The sequence below is a fragment of the Phyllopteryx taeniolatus genome, chromosome 21 (assembly GCF_024500385.1).
Source record: "Phyllopteryx taeniolatus isolate TA_2022b chromosome 21, UOR_Ptae_1.2, whole genome shotgun sequence".
In the NCBI taxonomy this organism is placed as follows: Eukaryota; Metazoa; Chordata; class Actinopteri; order Syngnathiformes; family Syngnathidae; genus Phyllopteryx; species Phyllopteryx taeniolatus.
This window is the reverse complement of record NC_084522.1, coordinates 16,092,711-16,119,194: the sequence shown is the minus strand read 5'-3', so window position 1 is coordinate 16,119,194 and position 26,484 is coordinate 16,092,711. Positions and strand designations below refer to the sequence as shown.

The window sequence follows — 26,484 nt, the reverse complement described above, 5'->3', positions numbered from 1 at the left end:
CCTCTCGCCCAAAGATAGCTGGGATAGGCTCCAGCAGGCCCGCGACCCTAGTGAGGGTAAGCGGTACAGAAAATGGATGGATGTCGTTATTCATTCATTGATTATCAAACTGCCAGATCACAGCTTTCAATTAAAGGCAACACAAATCAAGTCTCTCCATTCATTACGAAAACAAGAGAAATCGTAACATTACAATCTTGAAAGGGGTATTTACTTCATTAGTGTGATGTTTCACAAATTGGACCTTGACACTGATCAAAAAGTGGTGCAAGCTTAAGGTGTTATGAATTTTATTTTAGTTGTATAAACCTGTATTGTTATGGAGTTACCGCTTCAGGTGAGTCATCATTTTTTTCAGGAAAAACATGCATCGCAACCAAGACCAACACTCACCACCGAAAAGACTGTAAACGACATATATTATTATTATTATTTTTAATATTACGTATTAAATTAACCTAAATCATATACATATGATCGCGATTGTGACAATTGCGCAAGTAGTGTGGAGTATGGTCAAGACAATGCTGTTTGCATCTATGCTACTTTAAGCAGTGACCAAAATGGAGCAGGCCAAGCAGGCAGCAGGAACAGCAGGCTAAGCGTGCGGGCTGCTAACCTACCAAACGAGCGATGCTCTTAAAGTGAACAAAAAAATCCATCTTGTAAATTTGACACACCACAGAGATGTTTGGGACAGCCCTACTAATAATCATGAGTAGTTGTAGTCCTAAAATGTCTGGGGTGTCACCGTGTTAGAAGTACCATGGGCTTTGTCAAATGAGGCAGCCAAAAACGGCCAGCGGGCTGTACTTTTGGAAACCCCAGTCATAAAGGATTATCTTTTTGTGTGTGTGTGTGTGTGTACGTGCGTACTCTTGATTGCAAAGAGGAAGATGTGATTTTTACTTTATTTACACTTGTACACTTCCAGATAAGAATGTAACAATGCTAATATGTTGCTTCAAATATGACCTGAAATGTACAGCTCATAAAGGTTTGAGAATGGCAACATTTTAACCCTGAAACACTGAAATACCCTCCTTTTAAATTCAGTCTAAATGACTACAATGTTTCATTTATGAATTTATTTATGTCCAACTTTAGCAGTTGTTTTTTCGCGTTAGTATTCTCGAGTGAGAATCCAACTATGCTTTTTTTTTTTTCTATGCTTTCCCCACCTCTTCTGCAGCAGCTTCTGAAAGGAGCCCCTCCCTTTGCGCACAAGTGACATGGAAGTAGGACCGGCACATTCCTGCATCACAGCTGACGCACACACCAGTCCTGGCAAAGCGATTATCTTCACAGAAACTGCATTCCTAAAAAAAAAATGAACAAACAAACAAATTGCACACTCAAATCTTACCGTCTTTAGGTTTGTCCAAGAAGGAATATACAAGATGAAATCATTTCTCAAGGCTATATAATGTGAGCCCTATTTTTCTGCTAAAGCACCGGTTAATGAATTAACTTCTCGAATGCTGTAATTTATAGGTTCCATATGTTGGCTATTTTAGACCGCCATTGAGTGACTCTCTTAACATGGACTCAGTATAAAAGTGTCAATTTCATTTCAAAGAACACCTTGGTTTTGTCATGCGAGTGTCGAGAAAAGGCCCCTCTGACAGCAGCAGCCGCCCCCCCCCCCCTAAAAGTATTGGAACAGGAAGGTCAATTCCTTTGTTTTTGTTGGAAACTGAAGATATTTGAGTTTCAGATCAAAAGATGGATGTGAGAAATATTTATTTCATGGTATTTACATCTGGATGTGTTAAACAACTCGGGACAGAGAACCTTTTGTTTGAAGCCACCCGCTTTTCAATTGAGCAAAAGTATTGGAACCTGAGTGATGGGTGCTCATTTTGGAATTGGAGTGTTCAATCATGAAGGTCAGATCACAGCACTTAAACTGGATTTAAAGGACCTCTCAAATCATGTGAGAATTGGCATTTATTCCATAGCTTTGGACTTGAAAACAATGTCTACAGAAAATAACTCCCCCCAAAATAGACTCAGTAGTCATTTTAGGAATGTTTTCTGATGACATATTTGATTTTCAGCCAGACTTAGGTCCAACCTCGCAAGAGGTCAATTAGGATTACCAAAATTATTTATATTTGCTAAATGCTGGAATAATGTAATAACTATTTTAGACAAAGACTATATGGCTAAAATCATTGGCACAGTTTTAGCCATGAATGTATTCATTTTCCTTTTTTTTTATTTTAATTTATTATTACTTGTGACTAATTTAATTTCTGGTTGTTATTTTAAGTTCTATTTAAACTTCGAGTTTTGTTAGTTGAATCAATTTTGAAGTTTAGAAATAAATGAATAATGGTGTTTATTACTCATGATTTTAATCATCAAAATAATCAATTCTTTTTTTCCCATAATCACCCAGCCCAAGTGCAGCGTCCCCTTAACAGCGCCAGGCACGCAAGAGCTGCGAAGCACACCCAAATAAACATATCAGATCATACAGCCAAAAGCCGGCGGCACGGTGGCCGACTGGTTAGAGCGTCAGCCTCACAGTTCTGAGGTGCGGGGTTCAATCCCCGTCCCCGCCTGTGTGGAGTTTGCATGTTCTCCCCGTGCCTGCGTGGGTTTTCTCCGGGCACTCCGGTTTCCTCCCACATCCCAAAAACATGCATTAATTGGAGACTCTAAATTGCCCGTAGGCATGACTGTGAGTGCGAATGGTTGTTTGTTTCGATGTGCCCTGCGATTGGCTGGCAACCAGTTCAGGGTGTACCCCGCCTCCTGCCCGATGACAGCTGGGATAGGCTCCAGCACGCCCGCGACCCTAGTGAGGAGAAGCGGCTCAGAAAATGGATGGATGGATGGACAGCCAAAAGCCGTGGAACGTCACCTCTCTGGCAGGGAAGGAGGCCGAGCTGGTGTGTGAGGTTGAGAAGTTCCCTCTAGATATAGTCGGGCTCGCCTCCACGCACAACTTGGGCTAACGGTACCAGTCCTCTGAAGAGGGGTTGGACCCTCTTACACTCTGGAGTTGCCCACGGTGAGAGCCGCCGAGCACGTGTGGGTATACTTATTACCCCCGGGCTCGGCATCAGTGCATTGGGGTTCACCCCAGTGGACGAGCGGGTAGCCTCCCTTCGCCCCCGGGTGGGAGCACGGGTCCTGACTGTTGTTTGTGTGTATGCACCAAACAGCCGTTCAGAGTACCCACCCTTTTTGGAGTCCTTGGAGGGTGCGTCGGAGAGCGCTCCCGCTGGGGACTCCACTGTTCTGCTGGGGGACTGGGCAATGACAGTAAGACCTAGAAGGGCGTGATTGGGAGGAACTCCCCCACCCCCGATCAGAACCCGAGTGGTGTTCTGTTATTGGACTTCTCTGCTCATCAAGGATTGTCTATAACGAACACCATGTTCAAGCATAAGGGTGTCCATATGTGCACTTGGCACCAGGACACCCGAGGCCGCAAATTAAAAGAGAAGTGATAAGTTACGTACATAGGGGTCAGTCGCTCTGGATTTCCAACCATCAAGTGCCACCCTTTCTGCCGACCTACAACCCCAATTCCAATGAAGTTGGGAGGTTGTGTTAAACATAAATAAAAACAGAATACAATGATTTGCAAATCATGTTCAACCTATATTTAATTGAATACACTACAAAGATAAAATATTTAATGTTCAAACTGATCAACTTGATTGTTTTTAGCAAATAATCATTAACTTTGAATTTTATGGCTGCAACACGTTCCAAAACAGCTGGGACAGGCTCATATTTACCACTGTGTTACATCACCTTTTCTTTGAACAACATTCAATAAACGTTTGGCAACTGAGGACACTAATTGCTGAAGCTTTGTAGGCGGAATTCTTTCCCATTCTTGCTTGATGTACAGCTTCAGCTGTTCAACAGTCCGGGGTCTCCGTTGTCGCATTTTACGCTTCATAATGCGCCACACATTTTCAATGGGAGACAGGTCTGGACTGCAGGCAGGCCAGTCCCGTACCCGCACTCTTTTACTACGAAGCCATTCTGTTGTAACACGTGCAGAATGTGGTTTGGCATTGTCTTGCTGAAATAAGCAGGTGCGTCCATCAAAAAGACGTCGCTTGGATGGCAGCATATGTTTCTCCAAAACCTGTATGTACCTTTCAGCATTAATGGTGCCGACACAGATGTGTAAGTTACCCATGCCATTGGCACTAACACAGCCCCATACCATCACAGATGCTGGCTTTTGAACTTTGGGTCCATAAAAGTACGGATGGTTCTTTTCCTCTTTGGCCCGGAGGACACGACATCCACAATTTCCAAAAACAATTTGAAATGTGGACTCGTCGGACCACAGAACACTTTTCCACTTTGCATCAGTCCATCTTTAATGTGTTCGGGCCCAGAGAAGCCGGCGGCGTTTCTGGGTGTTGTTGAGAAATGGCTTTTGCTTTGCATAGTAGAGTTTCAAGTTGCACTTACAGATGTAGTGCCGAACTGTATTTACTGACTATTGGTTTTCTGAAGTGTTCCTGAGCCCATGTGGTGATATCCTTTACACATTGATGTCAGTTTTTGATGCAGTGCCGCCTGAAGGATCGAAGGTCACGGGCATTCAATGTTGGTTTTCGGCCTTGCCGCTTCCATGCAGTGATTTCTCCAGGCTCTCTGAACCTTTTGAGGATATTATGGACCGTAGATGATGCAATCCCTAAATTCCTTTCAATTGTACGTTGAGGAACATTGTCCTTAAACTGTTCGACTATTTTCTCACGCACTTGTTCACAAAGAGGTGAACCTCGCCCCATCTTTGCTTGTGAATGACTGAGCAATTCAGGGAAGCTCCTTTTCTACCCAATCATGGCACGCACCTGTTCCCAATGAGCCTGTTCACCTGTGGGATGTTCCAAACACGTGTTTGACGAGCATTCCTCCACTTTCTCCGTCTTTTTTGCCACCTGTCCCAGCTTTTTTGGAACGTGGTGCAGCCATAAAATTCTAAGTTCATGATTATTTGCTAAAAACAATCAAGTTTATCAGTTTGAACATGAAATATCTTGTCTTTGTAGTGTATTCAATTAAATATAGGTTGAACACGATTTGCAAATCATTGTATTCCGTTTGTATTTATGTTTCACACAATGTCCCAACTTCATTGGAATTGGGATTGTATATGACTCCAAAACCGCTGTCCTAACTCTGTGTACATCGTTGACTTATGATGTGTTTTTGTGTTGCTATTGCACATCGCGGTTTGAGTGTATTTTGTCCATTTCATGTGTTCCGGATCTACAGAGGAATGCCAATTGACCCCCAACTTCTGATTTCAAAGTACAAGTCGCTTGCTTCACGCTGCTGCTGCCGCGGCTGCTTGCTTTAGTCGCCATTTTGTTGTTGTGTGGTCGAGTGTGGCTTCCGTCCACACAATGCGAATCACATGCAACGCGCCTCTCGCTGGCCAGGAAGTGAATCAATTGAGAGGATTTGCCGAATCACAATTGAATTGCGGGGGAAAGAATTGCAATGCATTGATGAATCGATATTTGTATCCACTCCGAGTGTATTCATTTAAATACAGGTTGATAAGATTTACAAATCATTATATTCTGTTTTTATTTACGTTTTACACAACATCCAACTTCATCGGAATTGGGGTTTGTACGTTGAAATGGAAAAATGAAATACTTGCCTTGGCCCCATATTTTGAATAATTCATCTCAGTGAGCGTCACTGGTCGTAGTTTATCAATGTCTCCAAATGCAACCCCAGGAACATAAAGTGCACATACCACATGCACCCATCTGAAAAGATTGGAGAAAGTAATCAAAATGGCTGAAAAGGAAGACACTACTTACCACTGACTCAGCTCGTAACTCAAGTTGACTGATATCTCAAATTATGAGAGTGATGAGGGACATTAAGATGATGATGTGCTGCTCGCTGCCGCCGTTTAGCAGCGATATATTTGCAGCTCGCTCATACGTCAAATTTTGGCTCGCAAATAAAAGCGCAAAAATTAGGAAAAAAAAGAAAGAAAAAAATAATCTACCTAGCAACACCTCATAACTCGTCAAATTCATAAGTTTGGGGGGCTCATGGCTGTCCGACAGCTGCCCCCCCCCCCCTCATCCCTGTCAACTTGAAGGAAATGTCTGTCATAATATCAGTATGGCCAAACATGTCCTGGCTGGCATCAACAAAGAGTTCAAAGAGCACCGCGTTAGCAAACGTGACCTTCAAAAAGAAGTCGAGTGGGAATTATTTGGAAGGGACAATTAATCCACAGTGTTGTTTGCAGATGAACGGAATCAAGCACGGAGCAACCAACGATGCCGCTGCTGCATTTAGTCATGCGACACATGCTTCTAAATAACGGCGGAATCGAGCCATCCCTAAAGTTTCAAACATGAAAAATAGACTGATAAGATTTTGGTGTCCACAGACTAACAGACAGTTCAGTGTGGTGTGTCACAATTTCAAATGCAGATTGACGGAAAGAGAATCCAAAGTCCAATATAGAGATATCCATCTCTAGCAAGCAACGGCTTCGCAGTTTAATTTGCTGTGTTTTTCATGCTCTACTGAAGTAGTAAATTTGGGTGCAGTCTGGCTAAGGAGCACCATCAGCGATAACGTGGCTGAAGTCTCCACGCTTCACATAACGCACTCTTTTCTCTCATTCCCTTGATTTCACTATCTCTCCTCTCTTTCCACTACCAGCCTTCTCTCCGTCAATTTTCTCTTCTCCAACTGAACATAAGTACAATTCAGATACGCGTTGGCAGACTATACCATCTGTATTTGATTCTGCATCCATTTGTTTTGCTCCCTCGGAATGGAATAGCTCTAATCTCTAATGGCTCATTCCGCTACTGTACCCTACCTCCCTGCATCTGTCTCTTTGAAGATACCATCCTGGTTGGGGCAGAGCTCGCAGCTTGGCATCACTCCATTCTTACAGGCATCACAGAACCAAGGTTCTGTTGAGTTCTCTGATGCCGAGCTCATTATGGAGTCACTCTCCCCATCGACGCCGTAACACCCTGGAAAAACAGAAAAGGTTCCATGTTACAGACACGCAAATGTCACGTACATCTTATTAACGGCACGACACATTCTACAATTCGTGTTTGACTATTTACTTGAATTCACTACTTTTCTGGGACTTGTATGTGTTAAGCGGTTCACCAAATGATTTGTGTTAGAGGAACATGGGCGTGTGCAAACACAAGACTCAATCACCTATCTGCGATGATCCATCCAGTAATTTTCAATTACTCTGGTCAAAACTTGCCAATCAAGTGTGGCACTGAAGTTCGACTAATTGTTTGATTGTAAAAAATAAGCCGGACAGAAGAGGAGCAAGAGCAAAAAAAACCAAAAACATTCTAAAATGGTTCTGAGAATTTCCTGAGGTCCTGTGGTTGCTATGGTAGCTATTACAGCTGCGAGAATGGTCATCACTACAAATGAGGGCAGAAATCAGTAGTCTGCCTCTGTTGGGGAGATAACGCTAACTTCTAATTCAGTCAACCACCCTGCAGGCGTTTTGAGCAGTGAGAAACTCACAAATCAAAAGCTTAGATTTATATATGCCCAATGGGTGCTTGGCTAGAGTAAAGCCGCCCATCAAAAGCAAGCATTGCAGCACAGTCGTTGACTTCGCTCCACACTTTGGAGTGTGGATGGCCTTTTCTGATTGAGAGCATTTGCAATGTCTCAATATGGCCTGAATGGTCTGTTGTCACCGTTGGTTTTTGTTTTGTTTGTGTGTATTTGTGAGATTGTCTCAAAGGGATGCGATTGCCTTTTGCCCAAGGTCAGCTGGGATAGGCTCCAGCTCAATGGCGACACTAATGTAGACAAGGGATGGTTGGACGACTCCAAGGCCAGTGACAAAAGATTATTAAGATTATTTTCCGATTAGTATTGAACACCTGAATTTTAAGACAAGAGCTTTCCCCCTGCAGGAACCTTTGCAGGTTTTTCCCTAGCTACCCTGGTAGCTTGAGTTGCCTCTGTGCCCCCACCCCAAAAAAAAAAAAACACCAGGGTACGGAAGGTTCCCCCCGGGTTATTTCCTTCCTCCTGGTGTGTTTTCCAAAAGCTACCAGGATCTCTTTGAGGGGGCGGGCTGTGCTGACGAACGCTAATTGGTTGACAGACCTCTGTAGACGTTTACTTTTTCCTTCACAGAGCCGCCATTATGCGACATTATGCAAGGCTAGAAATAAGATCTTTTCGTATTTCCGCTGAGCCACATTGGTGAACATGCATACATAACACTTCACATTGCTGTCTTTAAAAAGTGACTAAGAACTGTCCATGAAGTTAAGTATTTTGTATTTAGTGAACCTTATCCAAATAAGGTATTTGCAATGCTAACCTGGCTGCAGACAGCAGAGTAAAACAAAGCAAATACATTTACAAACTGTACAATATGATATAGTAACAAGTTAAATATATTACATCATAGCACATGATGAATAAAAGGTCCATAGAAGACATGTGAGCAGATGTTCTCTAAAGCTGGAGAATTTGTATTAAGAAAAATGGAATCGCCTGAATGCCAAGAAACATCTTTTTGAATAAATAAACCTAATCTAATATATATTGAATATTTATATTTAAATGTAGAAGCGCCTATAGATGTGATTTATTGTTCTCAAATTTGTAGTGGAACTGTGTAAGGCAGGTGTGTCAAACTCATTTATGTCGGAGGCCGCATTGTTGTCGCGGTTTCCCTCAGAGGGCCGTTGAGTTGTGAAACCATATAACTGTTACATACACACAACAAATTGATGGATACCAAGTTTTGAAATCAGAAGTCAAGGGTAATAGTTTGTTCAACTTAGTTACTGTAAACAGAAAATACTGTTAATAGCTCAACAATACTATTTATTATAGATGAGAATTTGAGCAAGAATCATCTTTGTCAACTTCCAAAGTTGACACAGATGATTTGCTTTCGCGGGCCACATAAAATGAGTTGGTGGGCCAGATTTGGCCCCCGGGCCTTCAGTTTGATAGCTGCGGTGTAAGGCTTCAGGAAATCGAATAACTATATTCTAATTTATCGAAATGTACCTGTATATAATAAATCTTCTGTCTGCAGCCAGGTTGGCATAACAAATGAGAATCAGTTCTCAATTGCCTCACCTGGATAAAGGATTAGGTATCAAAATATTTGAAATTTATATTAAGATATAAAATAGGACATGAACTTTAAAGCTTGAAATAGCAGCATTTTTTTTTTTTAGATTAAGTAGGTGTCAGTATTGAGCAACATCAGCCTCAATTGCTCAAGCTACCCTGAACTAATAAATGCGATGGAAACACAAATCACATGGGCCTCAGGAACCTTTTGCTACCAGGAACTCAAAGTTCCTGGGCTGGTTGGTGGAAAAGCTCCCAATGTATATGAAGCATCAAAGAAAAACAATGTTCACACCTTCACCTGTGTGCGTGTATACAGTGGTGCCTTCGGATGAGTTGAACTCATCCCTTGACCACGCTTGTAACACATCTCAAATCATCTTTCCCCATTGAAATGAACAGAAAGGCCATTAATCTGTTCCAGCCACACCCAAAAAAAAAGGAATGTTTTAAGGAGAAAAACAACACTATAATGTTATAGGCTATAAAAGCATTCAGTAATTATGTCATTAAAAAGAATTGAACTGTTTTTGTCACGCTTTCTCACGAAATGTACATTGTGCTGCTCATTCTGGTATGCGCGCCTTGGCCACCTGGGAGCAGTTGAAGACAGACATACAAATATAATGTACTGGGGAATCAGCTCCTCTCCCGGCTTCTCAGTACAGCAACAATATCAGTCATTCTTCAGAGAGGATAAAGATTGTACTGCCTACGTTAGCGTCTGTCAATTCGGCAGCCGCCTATAATGAATAACATGAAAGTCTAAAATGAATAACAATCTGTCAGATACGTTGAAGAACTGTTAATTTATGTACTACGGTAGCTGCATAGACATTTTCACCACATTTGGTGTGTACTCAACAATTGTTTTATGTCCATCAAAATCGGTTGTCAACTTGTGAATGGCAGCCGTATTTCATTTGCAAATGCAGGCGTGATTGTTTAATTGAAAAAAATTGGGCCGATTTGCGACGTAAAAAGTAGTATAAAAATCCTTAATCCTTACAAATTAGGGCTCATTTTATTCATGTATCACTCCCCTAGCCAATTAGATTGTCTATTTGTATATACAAGTATTTTGAAATTTTTAGTAACATAATTATATGCCTTTGAGTATTGTTATAGTCTGCATGTGTAACCTGCTGTAACAACACCACCACATACAGTAATGCTCATTGTTAGCCTGTGCGCCTATTGTTTCAAATACATGTGTAATTCTTTGTTCTATGTTTAGTTTGAGAGTGGCAATAAAATTCTTTTTTTAAAGAATATTTACTAAATTTAACGTGTATTAAGTTTGCTGTCATGTTCTGTGTAAGGAACGTTTTTTTGTGTGTTTTTTTTTCCTGATAGTTGGTGCTCCTGGCATTTTTCTTGGTTTCCCCTTGGCAGCGCAGGGAGGAGTTGAATGGGGAGGTGCACCCCTGGTGGGCAATTGTAATCAGCTCCCAGTCTGAAGCCCTACGACCACACCAGGCTGGTGCTGGACCATTTCTTATTTGTCCTGCTGTGCACATTCTGGATGGATGGCTGGGATATTTTCTGAGCTCCTTGTTTTTCCTATTTTTGACATTGTTTCTAGTATACTGCTGGTTACTCCTTTTTCATTTGTCACTGTTTGTTTATACATTGTAACGTGCCCTACTAATATGTAGCTCTTTAGGTTTATTCATTTGTTCTTTTGGTACTTTGTAAATTACTATTTGTTTTACTTGTTGGCAAAGTAGCACTTTTTACTCATTCCATCCACGCTCTGTTACTCCTTTGGGGTGCCGACATTTGCACTTGCAAGTCAAAGCAAAAAAAAAAAATACAATTAAAAAAATCGGCCTATCAACGGCCGCATCTTGAAAGACTCGTAAGTCAGGAACAAATTAAACTGACAACTCCATGCACCACTATAAGAACTTGAGCGCGTTTGTTCGCATCGTTGGTTATCTGGCTCAATTGCTACTTCTTGATTGGCCACATTCGACCACTATCATACACCGACAATACTAATCGTTTTCTGGATGCCAACATTTACAGAACAGCTCACGTGTCATTATTGAAATTCAATTGTTATGTATTTAGTGTTATTCGGGCCACTGTAATCATTGTGGGTCCATAACTAGCAGGAACTGTGTGTTCACACGTCAGTCGTCATGCAGTGTGAACCACAGGCTAATGTGTGCCTTGAAATTGACTACCTACCTCCTTACATAAAATACTGAAAACCAACTCCTAAAAAAGGCATTGCTTTTTTTGTTTCGGTCCAACTGAATTTAAAAAAAAATAAATCAAACTGTTGCTAGGTAGGGTTGGGCATCGTTTGAATTTGAGCGATTCCGGTCCCGATTCCAGTTCCTTATTTCGATTCCCCTTCCAAACGATTCCCGATTCCAATTCTTTTCGGCGGTTGGGTTAAAAATGTTTGCGTGGTTTGAATAAAGGGTGTCCAAATTATGAACATCCATTTTCTGAGCAGCCCGCAGCATAGACTAAAATGAACATTTGACTCGGAGGTTCTTTATAACCAGTATCAATATCAAACCTATGAACTAAAAGGCAATGCGCCGATTGACTTTATTTATTAATTAATGTTTCAGCTAAAAGTTAAATATAGCATTGTTCAAATCGTTAGATATGTATGCAAGTTTTAACTTGAACTCCTGTTTTAAGCTTGTAGCCTTTTACTTTGAAGGGTACGCACCGGAACTCAGCAATTTGGGACGAAAAGTAACTTTACACGGCACCAGTGGTATTTTTTATTTTTTTTTAAATGGATGGAACCAAATGCTATAAAACGCCGATTCCTTTCCCTAGCCACCGCTAAGGCACAAGGTTAGTGTTTGTGATACTGTAAGACAACGTTTATGTGAATTTTGTAAAGTTGATGTAAATTTGCTACGGTGATGTTTGAGCCCAATGTTAACCATTTTTTTATTTTTTTTTGTCATTGCCGCTTACGTTGGGTTTAAAGACTAAAGTAAACGCTCAAAACCATCAGTGCAAAAGTGCAAGCAACCATTTGCTGTCTCAATGATGGCATAGATTTATTTTATTGCTTCACTCACCCAATTGACTGCGAGTTGACTTCACTGAAGTTCCGCACGGTGTAGGCTGAGACGCTACACATCATGAAAGCCTCCTTTGCACAATCTAATCTTATTCCACGTGTTGCATTGAGGCGACTGGTAATTCATTTGAACAAAGTTAAGACACACTTTCGTTCGACGACGGCGTTGGGCACAAACACGTCTTCATACGTATTCTTTGTTGGTTTTCGCCGCTTCTTCGTTGGTTTTCGCCACTTCTTCTTCGGGGGTCGGTGGACCAGGCATCGAAACTGGGAACCGAAATGTTTTGTTTAACAATTCCAGGAGAACTGGAATGTTAGTCGCAGTTTCAATCGGTTCTCAATTCTCGATGTCCAAGGTTTTGGAGGAAGACGGGTGAAGAACAGAACCCAAGCTGCTTGAGGTCCAGTTTGAAGTATCCACAGTCAGTCATGATTTGTGGTGCAATGTCCAGTGCAGGCGTTGGTAAACTCTGCTTTCTTAAATCCAAGGTCACCGCAACAGTCTACGAGAATGTTTTTGAGGACTTCATGATTCCTTCTGCTGAGTATCTGTATGGAGATGCATATTGCATCTTCCAGCAGGACCTGCCCCCTACTCATACCGCCAGAAGCACCAAAACCTGGTTTGATGCCCATGCAATCACAGCGCTTGACCGGCCAGCCAATTCGCCAGATCTAAACCCCATTGAGAATCTATGGGGTATTATCAAGCGGAAAATGAGGGGCACCAGACCCAAAAACAAAGAAGAACTGACAGCAAGCATCAAGGGAATCTGCTCTTCCATAACTCCCAGGCAGTGCCACAGGCTGATTGCCTCGATGCCACGGTGCATCAAGGCAGCGACAATAGCAAAGGGATTCCCAACCAAATATTGACGATAAACATTACAAAAAATGAGAATTAAATGGTGATTTCTTCACAGATTTCAAATTTTTTGAATTCCTGATTTCGTGGGTTTTTGAGCTGGAAGCCCATATTATGTTAAAATAAACAAATAAATACTTGGAATTGTTTAAATTGTGGGCCGTGAATCTATAAATCTATGAAAGTTGAACTTTTTGAATGGAATTATGAAAATAAACTTTTCCGTGATATTCCAATTTTTTGGAAAGGGTCAATATATCTGTGATGCACTCATTTGGCAAAAAGTGTGAAAGGGGCTGCAGGTAAACCAATAACTACGAAAAGTAAAGCCTATGCATATTACATTAATTCAAAAAAGGATCGTAAGCTTTTTTTCCGAGCTACTTGCAGACAATCTATACTACAGACACTTGCACTTTATACCACCATCAACATTATTTGTTCAGTGTTGACTCTTTCAGGTGATATTTAGCTTTCACTATTTCCTCAATTCATGGCATCTTACCTTCATGTACAGTAACGCCGCAATTGTCGCACTGAATGATCTCATCTGCATCCTCGCTGTTGTCTCCAAGGCAAACCGAGCAGATGAGGATGTGCTGGGCACTCCAGGTCTGGGACCGATCTAGCAAGGAATCCTGATGAAAACAAAACAAAACAAAAAAACAGCACAACTGTAGTGCTACCGAACCCTTCTAACCACAACATTTCATACCGGAGACACAAACTAAAATGATATATTGTGCTGGACTCTTTCTGGCAAATCGAAATGTTTTGAGTTATTATATGGTTATTTGTGGATCACTATGGTTTCGAATTGTACACAATTTTGACTTACCTAAAATAGTGAAAATTGAACTATGGGTTTTATTTTCCACAATCCATCCATCATGCCTGCCTGTCACTCTCACACATGTTCAAGCTTCACTAAGCCTTCTGTCATGGACATAACAGAACCCCTGTCGATCTAAGTCATTCAACCGCCAATTAGACCCCCTTCCTAAAGTTCTTGTTAAAGTTTGCCTCCCTTTTCTGGTTCCTCTCATCAGTAATATGCCCGAACCTAAAAGTGTGGTGTTTTGTTAGAAACGCTAGCTTCTCGTTCTCTTAAAACTAATGATGGTGTTGATGATGATATCCAGAAACTGGTCACAGGGGCGGCAGCCTAATCAGACATGTCCAGACCTCCCTTCTCCATGGCCACTTTGTCCACCTCTACGAGATAAATCGCAAGGTGTTCCCCGGCCACTCGATTTACGTTAGCTCCTCCTATCAGAGATCCCATCAAGGAGTCAAGGAGACCAATAGAAGAGAAGCGGACAAATGTTTGGATGTTTTCATATCGTGGAAAAGTCCATTTAAGAGGACGTCACAACACTGACGTGTGTCGCAAATCGCTCATCTCCATAGCTGAATTATTACTATCGCAAAACATCCACTTAATGCTTTGTGAAATTAAATTCAACCTAAATATGATCCAGACCTTTACTCTTCACAACTCTCCATATGCAGAGCCAATTCCTTGCAGTGCATAACTATTTGTATTGACTTGTTAATGTGTATAGTGCATGTATAGTGGACGCAATCCGCTATACAAATGCAAAAATAAATGTAGAATCATCAAAACTTTCTTTTCTTGATGTAGCCAATGCATTTGGCGAAAATGCATAATTATTAGACTTTCATTGCTTAGTAACCATGAGCCAGTGTAATGAAAGCAAAGCAAATTTATTCATACAGTGCAATTCATACACAAGGTAACTCAATGTGCGTCACATGATTAAAAGCATTTTAAAACTAAGGGGAAAAAAACAGCTTATAGACATTTAAGAACAGAAATAAATACAAATACAATTAAACACCGTACAGTGCAAGAAAGATCATTTAAAAGTGGAAATCTATAAAGCATGAGGGAAAAGTGAGAAAAAATTATTGTGTGCGGCATAACAGCGAAACGCTGCTTCACCATGTTTGCTTTGGACTCTGTGGTCCACTATTTGACCTGGGTCTGTAGATCTCATAGGCCTACTGGGTTTATAGCCCATGAGCATTTCTGTCATGTATTCAGGACCTAAACCATTTACTGATTTATAGACCAGTAGCAGAACTTTCAAATCTATTCTAAAGCAGACTGGGAGCCAGTGTAGAGACTTTAGAATTGGAGTCATTTGTTCTGACTTCTCTGTTTTGGTCACAACCCCAGCTGCAGCATTCTGAATATGCTTCAGCTGTTTAATGCTGTTTTGGGGGAGTCCAGTCAGAAGACCATTACAGTAGTCAAGTCTACTTGAGATAAAAGCACGGATGAGCTTCTCCTGGTCTGTTTGGCACATGGAAGCCTTCACTCTGGATATGTTTTTCAGCTGGTAGAAGACTGTTTTAAAAATCGATTTGATATGACCGTTGAAAGTCAGGTCAGAATCTATCAGTCCACCAAGGTTTCAGACTTGGGCTTTGGTTTTTAAACAGAGCGACTATTTACTAACAGCAATCCTCTTTTCTTTACTGCCAAAAACAATGATCTGCGTTTTGTAGTGGTTTAATTGAAGGTTTTGGCTCATCCAGTGATTAGACAGTGACATCACACCTCAATTGAACTGTAGTCATCTGGAGACATGAAATATAACTGTGTCACCTGCATAGCTATTATAGTCAATATTAAGGATTTGAAGAATTTGACCCAAATTAACGTCGCGCTAAGCAGATATCTGCTTTGTTTCATAACACATTAAATAAGTGCTGAAAACATACGCAAAGACATAATATTGTGCTCAATTGTTAAAATACACTTTAGCTTAAGCATCTTTTTCACCTTTTGAACTTTCCTGATTTTGTGGTCGGGGTTAAAACACGTACACTTTCTTCTAGCGCGAGTTCCCTTCCCCACTATAGAAGGAAAAAGTGATATGGTTTTGTTTGGCTATGCTGCTCAGTTGTGAGTTAGCTTTGCTCAGCTTTCATAACGAGGCCCATTTACCACTCCGGCGTGCAGTTAGCAAGCTAACAATGGCTAAACCCCAAAAATGCATCTTCGCTGGGTGCCTCAATTTTACAGAACAGCTCGGTGATGTTATTTAAGCACCCCCAAAAAATTGGGTAATAAAAAAAGCGATGGATTGACTTTTTGAACACCCGCAGATGGCGAGCTGAACATAAACACCACTACCCGACTCTGCAGTGGGCGTTTTACGATGGGGGTGGGCTTCCTCCTACCGTCCCGCTGTCGTCAGGTGCCGTGTTCGACTGTGACGTTAAATCAACAACATCGAGGGTGAGTTGACTTGTGTGCTGAATTTTATGATTATAACGCACAATAACCATTTAATATTGAAGTTGAGCCTCCTAACGTGATTTTACATCGGATAAGCGATCACCCCCTCAGTATGTTTGATTCCTTTTGGCGCATCCATTCGATACTCCCACAGCATCTGACAGCTTAGAGGTGGCCCTCATTATTCAAGTTTGGAAGCTTGATTTTATATCCTTAATGATTTTTTGTATTCATTCAAATTTGGCAGCCTTGTTCACGTGACTCTTCTCTGTGGTGTGTCAAATTTACATGACATTTTTTGGGCCTGTTTCGTGCCATTTTAAGTTTAATTTAATTTAATAGACAGGAAAATTTGTATATTTGAACTAAAATAATAAAGGAATGACAAAAATAAAATACTTAATTTTCTGGTTTGTTTATGTAATGTTGTGCAATAAGAACATAACTCATTATTATTATGATTATCATTATTATTATTATTATTAGAAGCAGCAGTAGTAAGGGTGAAGGTCACTAGCAGAGGGGTTATTGAGGGACTGGGTGACCCCATGGTGGCAGTGAGGTGGTGGTCTTGGAGAACGAGGAGGAGCAAGATGTGGTGGTCTTATTGGCGGAACAGGAAAGTAATGGGTGGAGAATGGTTGTGGACTTGGAGAAGGCGTTCAACCGTGTCCCTCGGGGAGTCCTGTGGGGGGTGCTTCGGGAGTATGGGATACCGAACCCACTGATACGGGCTGTTCGGTTCCTGTACGACCGGTGTCATAGTTTGGTCCGCATTGCCGGCAGTAAGTCGGACTTGTGTCCGGTGAGGGTTGGACTCTGTCAAGGCTGCCCTTTGTCACCGATTCTGTTCATAACTTTTATGGAAAGAATTTCAAGGCGCAGCCGATGCGTAGAGAGGGTCCGGTTTGGTGGCCTCAGTATTGCATCTCTGCTTTTTGCAGATGATGTGGTTCTGTTGGCTTCATCAAGCCGTGATCTCCAACTCTCACTGGAGCGGTTCGCAGCCGAGTGTGAAGCAGCTGGGATGAGAATCAGCACCTCCAAATCGGAGACCATGGTCCTCAGTCGGACAAGGGTGGAATGCCCTCACCTGCTCAGAGATGAGATCCTGCCCCAAGTGGAGGAGTTCAAGTATCTTGGGGTCTTGTTCACGAGTGAGGGAAGAATGGAACGGGAGATCGACAGGCGCCATTGTCAGTTTCACTTAATTTTTCACTATTACCAACTTCAAAGGCGAATCCCAAATGCATCCTCCAGGAAAATATTGCGTACAATAGAGTCATTCAGGTGTGTTTCAGCAAACTCCATGCGTGCTTTCATGTGTCTCGCACTGAGGAGAGGCTTCCGTCGGGCCACTCTGCCATAAAGCCCCGACTGGCGGAGGGCTGCAGTGATGATTGACTTTCTACAACTTTCTACCATCTCTCAACTGCATCTCCGGAGCTCAGCCATAGTGATCTTTGGGTTCTTTCTTTACCTCTCTCACCAAGGCTCTTCTCCTCCGATTGCTCAGCTTGGCTGGACGGCCAGCTCTAGGAAGGGTTCTGGTCGTCCCAAACGTCTTCCATTTAAGGATTATGGAGCCCACTATGCTCATATCAACCTTAAGTGCAGCAGAAATTTTTTTGTAACCATGGCCAGATCTGTGCCTTGCCACAATTCTGTCTCTGAGCTCTTCAGGCAGTTCCTTTGATCTCATGATTCTCATTTGCTCTGACATGCACTGTGAGCTGTAAGGTCTGATATAGACAGGTGTGTGGCTTTCCTAATCAAGTCCAATCAGTATAATCAAACACAGCTGGACTCCAATGAAGGTGTAGAACCATCTCAAGGATGATCAGAAGAAATGGACACCACCAGAGTTAAATATAGGAGTGTCACAGCAAAGGGTCTGAATACTTATGGCTGTGTGATATTTCAGTTTTTCTTTATTACAACCCCAATTCCAATGAAGTTGGAGCGTTGTGTTTTGGGATCCTTGAAGGCCTTTTTAATAAGAACTTACGTAGGAAATCTTCCCACAGTTCAAAGCATGCAGCACACAAAACACTGATATCCAAATAACATTTACAATGCAACAAATTCACTCCAGTTTCACTAAGAGGGCTAATCTTAGTTTTCTCAAGCTCACAAGTGCTCGCAACTTGGTCGCCATGGTAATGGAATGCGCTCACACAACGATAAAGCCTGAACGTGCCTGGACATGCCCCATCCAAGATGCCGGACGCTGTCGAGATTTATTGCAAAATATCGTGAATTTTGCACGTTTGAGTTCAGCGAAACTTGACATGCCTAACACGGGCCTGCACCAATATGTAGCGTATATTGGTTAGAGATCAAACGTAATCAATTTAGGAGAAAAAAATACACCGGAAGCAACGCCTGCGTACTCGATGAGTCTCATAATCTAGAAGGCTGCTACATTTATGAAATAGGAGTTCTCAATTACAGAGGTTTATTGTTGTAACTAAAACACACACAAATAACAACAAGAAGTGGAATTTTATAGAAAAGGTAATTCAATCTAAAAGGGAAAACTACAGGGTAACAATGCAGTGGGATCTAACTAAAAAAGGAAACCCGAATAATGGTAATACAACCCCAATTCCAATGATGTTGGGACGTTGTGTTGTACATAAATAAAAACAGAATACAATGATTTGCAAATCATGTTCAACCTAGATTTCATTGAATACACTACAAAGACAAGATATTTCATGTTCAAACGGATAAACCTAATTGTTTTTGAGCAAATAATCATGAACTTAGACTTTGATGGCTGCAACACGTTCCAAAACAGCTGGGACAGGGTCATGTTCACCACTGTGTTACATCACCTTTTCTTTTCTGTTAACAACATTCAATAAACGTTTGGGAACCGAGGACACTAATTGTTGAAGCTTTGTAGGTGGAATTCTTTCCCATTCTTGCTTGATGTACAGCTTACAGTCCGGGGTCTCCGTTGTCATATTTTACGCTTCATAATGCGCCACACATTTTCAATGGGAACAGGTCTGGACTGCAGGCAGGCCAGTCTAGTACCCGCACTCTTTTACTCTGAAGTCACGCTGTTGTAACACGTGCAGAATGTGGTTTGGCATTGTCTTGCTAAAATAAGCAGGGGCGTCCATGAAAAGACGTTGCTTGGATGGCAGCATGTTTCTCCAAAACCAGTATGCATTATGTATGTTATGTATTCAGCATTAATGGTGCCTTCACAGATGTGTAAGTTACCCATGCCATTGGCACTAACACAGCCCCATACCATAACAGATGCTCGCCTTTGAACATTGAGTCCATAACAGTCCGGATGGTTCTTTTCCTCTTTGGCCCGGAGGACACGACGTCCACAATTTCCCAAAAAAATTAGAAATGTGGACTCGTCGGACCACAGAACACTTTTCATCAGTCCATCTTGATGCGCTTGGGCCCAGAGAAGCCGGTGGCGTTTCTGGGTCTTGTTGAGAAATGGCTTTTGCGTTGCATAGTAGAGTTTCAAGTTGCACTTACAGATGTAGCGCCGAACTGTATTTACTGATATTGGTTTTCTAAAGTGTTCCTGAGCCCACGCGGTGATATCCTTGACACATTGATGTCGGTGTTTGATGCAGTGCCGCCTGAGGGATCGAAGGTCACGGCCATTCAATGTTGGTTTTCGGCCTTGCCGCTTACATGCAGTGATTTCTCCAGATTCTCTGAACCTTTTGATGATATTATGAACCGTAGATGATGAAATCCCTAAATTCCTTGCAATTGTACGTTGAGGAACATTGTCCTTAAACTGTTCGACTATTTTCTCACGCCTGTTCACCTGTGGGATGTTCCAAACAGGTGTTTGATGAGCGTTCCTCAACTTTCTTGTGAGGGGTGAGATCTGGAGACTGGCTAGGCCACTCCAGGACCTTGAAATGCTTCTTACAAAGCCGCTCCTTCGTTGCCGCGGCGGTGTGTTTGGGATTGTCATCAAGAAAAAAAGACCCAGACACGTTTCATATTCAAGGCCCTTGCTGATGGAAGGAGGTTTTAAAAAAATAAAATAAAAATACATGTTTTGACATACTGTCACATTGAGCCAGTGGCCACTCTCTTTCCTCTTGTACAGCTGCTACTTGGCTGCTCATTGTGGTCACTGTCAGGTTCCGACCTCTTGATCGGCTCAAACGATGCCAAGTTCAGTTGGGTGCTCCTGTATGTCGAAATCCTCCTCCTCCTCCTCATATTCCAACACATTGCTCGCCATTGTGTACAGTGTGTTTGTCAATTGCGACGTCACTTCCGGTAGCCCTTGCGGTGGATACAGGAACCACACCACAGCGTCTCGACCTTCGGGGGTCTTACTCCGTGACGTCAGCCATGCAGTGCGTTAAACAAGCTCACAGCCCGGACTCCGGACGAAGTTGAAAGTTCTCCCTTTTCCATCCATCCATTTTCCGTACCGCTTCTCCTCACTAGGGTCGCGGGCGTGCTGGAACCTATCCCAGCTAGCTTCGGGCGAGAGGCGGGGTACACCCTGAACTGGTCGCCAGCCAATCGCAGGGCACATACAAACAAACAACCATTCGCACGCACATTCACACCTACGGGCAATTTCCAACTATGCATTTATGTATCACTCATAATGAGGGTCCTGCTTAAGATCATTCTCTGCTTCAGACACAATCCCCTCACATGCTCAAAGATACGCGACAACAGCTAAGTGAAAGAAAACCTGCTCATTTTCAGTTCAACACCCATCCATACATTTTTCAGGTTTCAGGGGCGCTATCAAGTCGTAAAAAGACAATGACGAAACACCGCACGCTTACCTCATTTCCTTTGCCTTGGGACATGCTGTCATTTGTTAATTCTTCATCAAAAGCATTGGCACTCTTCGCCTTTTTCTTGAGTTTCTTCACCTCCTTGTCACTCTCACTGCTGCTGTTGTTTTCTTCATCTTCCTTATCCTCCTCCTCATCATCATCATCGTCGTCAGTGTCATCATCATCGTCGTTATCGTCGTCGTCATCCTCATCATTGTCATCCTTGTCATCATCATCTTCATCACCATCATTATCTGCACTACCACCATCTTCTTCCTCTGTGCCACCCTTTTGGGTCGCTGCCTTGCCTTTCTTCTTCCCCGCTGTGGGTCTCCAGTCATTGTCATCCTCACTATCATAGTCATCCATCTCATTCAGCTCCTCCATGGTTGTAAAGTCAAGTAGTGGACGGTTCCTGCGAAAGTTCCATTTTTTGGGCTCGGTCTCAAACACGTCAGCATTATCATTGACAAGCCTAGACGCCAAGGTAGAGACACTGCCGGCGTCTGCACTGGACTCAGGCTCCAAGACCTTCTTGCTCTTTCGTCTGCCTTTGGGCGGACTCACGCCAGGGGTGTCTTTCGTGGAGGTGTCTGAGGAGGTCTGCTGTTTCGACTTCTCTTCATCTTCTGCCGGGTTGTCCTCAGCAGTCAGATCTTTGGTCTTTTCTTCATCGATAACATCATCAAAAGAACCCACATTGTCCGAGTCACTTTCGGAACCTGCAGCACTTAGCTTAGCGCCTTCCTCGTCGCTGCCGTTGCCTGTCCCATCTGATCCTATTAGAATACACCACAAACGGAAAATGAGAAACCCAAAGTTACACGTTTGGATTCTACAGTGCTATAGTACCAAGTCCATTTAGCTGTCCAAACAATAAATCAGAGCCCTCGAAATGTGGTCCCAGTTCATTTCTCTTCAAGTCTGTGGAGCAATTAGCTTCATCTTAAAAGAAAGCACTCCTAGTCCACAAGGCTATCTTTGCTTCATACACGTGTTCCATTTGCCACAAATGGATCATACAACAAATTTGGAACGGGAACATTGGTCCGCAGAATCAAACTTATTTCATCCAGTACTGACCTGAATGTAATGTAATGAAAGTGACAATCCTGCCTTCGCCTATCACAAGAATCACATCGATAGAGCCAAAATGAAAATTTAACGCAGAATCAGAATCACCCTTATCATTCAATGAACTATTACGCTCACGTCACAATTCTTTAGGGCATCACGCAACATGTACATAGAGTCCATAACATCAATATACAGCAAAAATGAAAATTCCAATATGTGCTACGGACAATGGACAAATAGCCCAGACCCTTCAGTGTTTAATGTTCACAAAACCATTTTGCAATTTTGAACCTTCATTGCAGAAGGGTCCGAGTTCCTTTTGGCATGTTCACACGTGTAAGAAATGTCCAAAGGAACAGCTGAAACAGATCAAGTGTGAAAACCCCCTAATGGACTGTGTTTCAATTTTCGCTGTTTAATGTACAAACGGTGACATATCTGTGACAATTGAAACGCGTCAATAGCAAGTAGCCATGATCAGGTAAGTAGCTACATTGCAGTGGAAAAGGGGGCCTCTAGAATACTAGTCAGGTCTGGTAACAGCTTCGCCTGAATTGACAGTTGAAAGTCAAGTTTTAACATCCTGATTGTGTAGAATTTGAATGAAAGAAGGGAACTAGCACTGGGAACTGTCGAGTAGTTTTGTTTTTATTTTTTTATTATTATTATTGTATTTTTATTTTTTATTTTTTTTAATCAGGCTCAACAAGTAAAGCCATCATTGTATTTTCAGCATTAAAACAAAGGGCTTTACTGCCAGGGAATCTTAAAAGGTTCTGCAGAACAAAAATAAATCTATTTGCTGGAAAAACGCATCTATTATCGCCGAGCCATGTATTTTGATGTTCTTTTTGTAAAGCCCATTGGCAATCGGCTGACAGCACAGCGAGATGGAACATTCCAGTAGAGGTCCGACAGGCAGGGAAGATTCCTTTCGGGGTTGACGCTGGAGAAAGCTGGGCCATTAACTTCTTAAGATGATGCAGAAAAACGTCCGGATCACGATTGGCAATGGTGGAACTTAGCAGCTGATCAGCTGCTTAATGTAAGGTACAGTTAGTGCCGAATTAAAGAGAGGCGTTTGCGACATGTGCATTTAACAAATTAGAGTATCTTTTTGTATCAATGAGTCAAAAACCGAATAAAATGGCTCATAGTAGTCAAAGTAGTAATTGGGACTTTTACAGGTTGCAAAGCAGCGACATACAGTATGAACTTCCGGTGCATTTTTATTTCCCAAATAGTAATATGTAAGCCATTAAATTTTTAGTGTAATGTAAGATGAGCGACATGATTGATTTTATTAAAGTGTTTTGGGATCATTGTTTGGGGTATATTATATGTTAAACTATGAATAAGCCAATTTGGAGGGGTGCAGGGGGAGTATATTATTCTTGAAAACATCTTGGACCCTAACCCCCACAAATAGCGAGGGTTCGCTAAAATAAACACATTATTAATAAAAAAATAAAAATAAAAAAATAAAAATCACAGACCGATAAACAGTGATCATCAAAAAAAAAAAGTGTGTGCAATCATGCTGACTCAACTGAAAAGCGTGGTTATTAGTTTCAATTTCAAAAAAACAATTGACCTGCCAACAAACGGCTGAATAATTGATGTATGAAATGTGTGTACTATAATACTATTAATCTCATAGTGTACAATGAAAGCTAATGCATACCTGAGGCATCTCCAACTTCAAAGTCACTGTCATCTGAGCTGTTATAATCCAGGGCATCGAGAAGTGAAGCAGCAAGAGGTTTCACCTGACGCCGTTTTAAACCACGGTCCACTAATATAAAAGAGTCACAGAAAACAGGGTTAGCTTTTCTGGTTTTAAAAATGCAGGTTTACATGTATTGATTCGAAACAAATCAAACTGTCCCCGACAACATTCTGTGGTCTCTTTGTGCCGATAAACAATTCAAATGGATATATTAGTATCATTATTATGACTTCCTCTCATAATGAGATACTAAGGTGCATGATCACGTACACAAGACAATCGAAAATTGAGCTTCATAAAAAATAGTCTGCAGCCTACTTGACCATGACAAAATGGAGTAAATGTTTCTTAACATTATGGGAAATACACACACTTGAGATGGTTCTACACATTCGTTGGAGTCCAGCTGTGATTGATTATACTGATTGGACTTGATTAGGAAAACCACACACCTGTCTATATAAGACCTTACAGCTCACAGTGCATGTCAGAGCAAGTGAGAATCAAGAGGCCAATGGAACTGCCTGAAGAGCCAGAGACATATTTGTGGCAAGGCACAGATCTGGCCAAGGTTACAAAAAAATTATTTTGCACTTAATCTTTAAATGGAAGACGTTTGGGACGACCAGAACTCTTCCTTGAGGTGGCCGTCCGGCCAAACTGAGCAATCAGGGTCTCCTCTGATTGCTCCGTTTGGCCTTGGTGAAAAACCCAAAGATCACTGTGGCTGAGCTCCAGAGATGCAGTCGGGAGATGGGTGAAAGTTCAAGAAAGTCAACCACCATCATTGCAGCCCTCCACCAGTCGGGGCTTTATGGCAGAGTGGCCCGACGGAAGCCTCTCCTCAGTGCAAGACACAAGAAAGCACGCATGGAGTTTGCTACAAAAAATAAATAAAATAAAATAAACACCTGAAGGACTCCAAGATGGTGAGAAATAAGATTATCTGGTCTGATGAGACCAAGATATAAATCTTTGGCTTTGATTCTAAGCGGTATGTGTGGAGAACACCAGGCACTGCTCATCAGCTGTCCAATACAGTCCCAACAGTGAAGCATGGTGGTGGCAGCATCATGATGTGGGGGTGTTTTTCAGCTGCAGGGACTGGACGACCGGTTGCAATCGAAGGAAAAGATTAATTCGGCCAAGTACAGGGATATCCTGGACGAAAACCTTCTCCAGAGTGCTCAGGAACTCAGACTGGGCCAAAGGTTCACCTTCCAACAAGACAATGACCCTTAGCATACAGCTAAAATAATGTGTGGCTTCAGAACAACTCCGTGACTGTTCTTCAATGGCACAGCCAGAGCCCTAACTTAAATCCAATTGAGCATCTCTGGAGGGACCTGAAAATGGCTGTCCACCAATTTTCACCATCCAACCTGACAGAACCGGAGAGGATCTGCAAGGAGGAATGGCAGAGGATCCCCAAATTCAGGTGTGGAAAAACTGCATTTTTCCCCAAAAAGACTCACGGCTGTATTAGCTCAAAATGGTCCTTCTTCTAAATACTGAGCAAAGGGTCTGAATACTTATGGCTGTGTGATATTTCCATTAATCTTTTTTAATAAATGTGCAATTATTTCAAAAATTCCGTTTTTTTCTGTCAATGTAGGGTGCTGTGTGTACATTAAGGAGGGTGAAAAAATTAACAAATGATTTTAGCAAATGGCTGCAATATAAAAAAAAGAGTGAAAAATTTAAGGGGGTCTGAATACTGAATACAAGCTATCAACATTAACCAATGGCAAAATCTTGTCATAGAGTATATAACACCAGGACACATCTCTGCCAAACGTAAGAAGCAAATGGATAACTAAGAAAATGTGGTCACCTTTCATTAAAATAGTGAACCTTGAAGCTTGATTCTGTTTACCTGTAATGTAATGTGGAATGTAAATGCAATCTGACCAAATCATTTCTTGTCATTTTAGACCCCTGTACATGCCATAGGGTCACTTGCATGCATTTTAAGCCCTCTCCTTCTGGATTTTTAAGGTTGGCCTCTGGGGATGCTAGGCCTGTTTCCCCCTCCTTCTCTTGGGGAGTGATTAGTTTGCGCAAGGAACGATGTACTATGCAGTGAACGTACTGTAGCGAACACGGCATTCAAAGATGACACCCAGCACCCCAGTCTCTGGCTACCGCCGCTCTCCCCACCGAGGTAGACGAGATTCAACTTCCATTACAGACGCTAAGTGAATTACAAGCCAGGAACATCAAAGTGGAGACACAAGACACCTGGTTTTGCACCAGAACGCTAAATTAATTAACTTCCACCTCCAAGTCAGACCGGGACAATGGACGGGGTACTAGCGACACCCACAGGCGGCGGAACTCTACTGCAAATGCGGGTTCACTAACCACAGTCTTCACTGGACTTGACTGGGATAAAATACTTTAAGAACTTTACATGAACGCCACTAGTGACTGTATTTCTGCAAACTTGAATGTCTAATGTCGAATCTGTTGTCAACTGAACCAGATGAAATGTTTCACCCCAAAACATGAATGCCACATTGCAAATATTACAGTGTTCTCAACAATCGC

At 42.0% G+C, this 26,484-nt stretch overlaps 1 protein-coding gene across 5 annotated transcripts in view; it reads right to left on the bottom strand.

The window, feature by feature from the left end:
• phf14 (PHD finger protein 14) overlaps window positions 1–25,790 on the bottom strand; it is a 139,202-nt gene extending 113,412 nt beyond the window's left edge. For all 5 annotated transcript variants that reach the window (XM_061759200.1, XM_061759199.1, XM_061759201.1 and 2 more), the window contains exons 1-7: window positions 25,769–25,790; window positions 23,890–24,000; window positions 21,135–21,907; window positions 13,561–13,693; window positions 6,854–7,013; window positions 5,660–5,771; window positions 1,182–1,319 (exon numbers count right to left, since the gene is read on the bottom strand). In XM_061759200.1, coding sequence (XP_061615184.1) covers window positions 1,182–1,319; window positions 5,660–5,771; window positions 6,854–7,013; window positions 13,561–13,693; window positions 21,135–21,907; window positions 23,890–24,000; window positions 25,769–25,775 — 1,434 coding nt within the window. In that variant the 5' untranslated portion in view covers window positions 25,776–25,790. The remainder of the gene's footprint in view (window positions 1–1,181; window positions 1,320–5,659; window positions 5,772–6,853; window positions 7,014–13,560; window positions 13,694–21,134; window positions 21,908–23,889; window positions 24,001–25,768) is intronic.
• Between the last annotated feature and the right edge of the window lie 694 nt (window positions 25,791–26,484).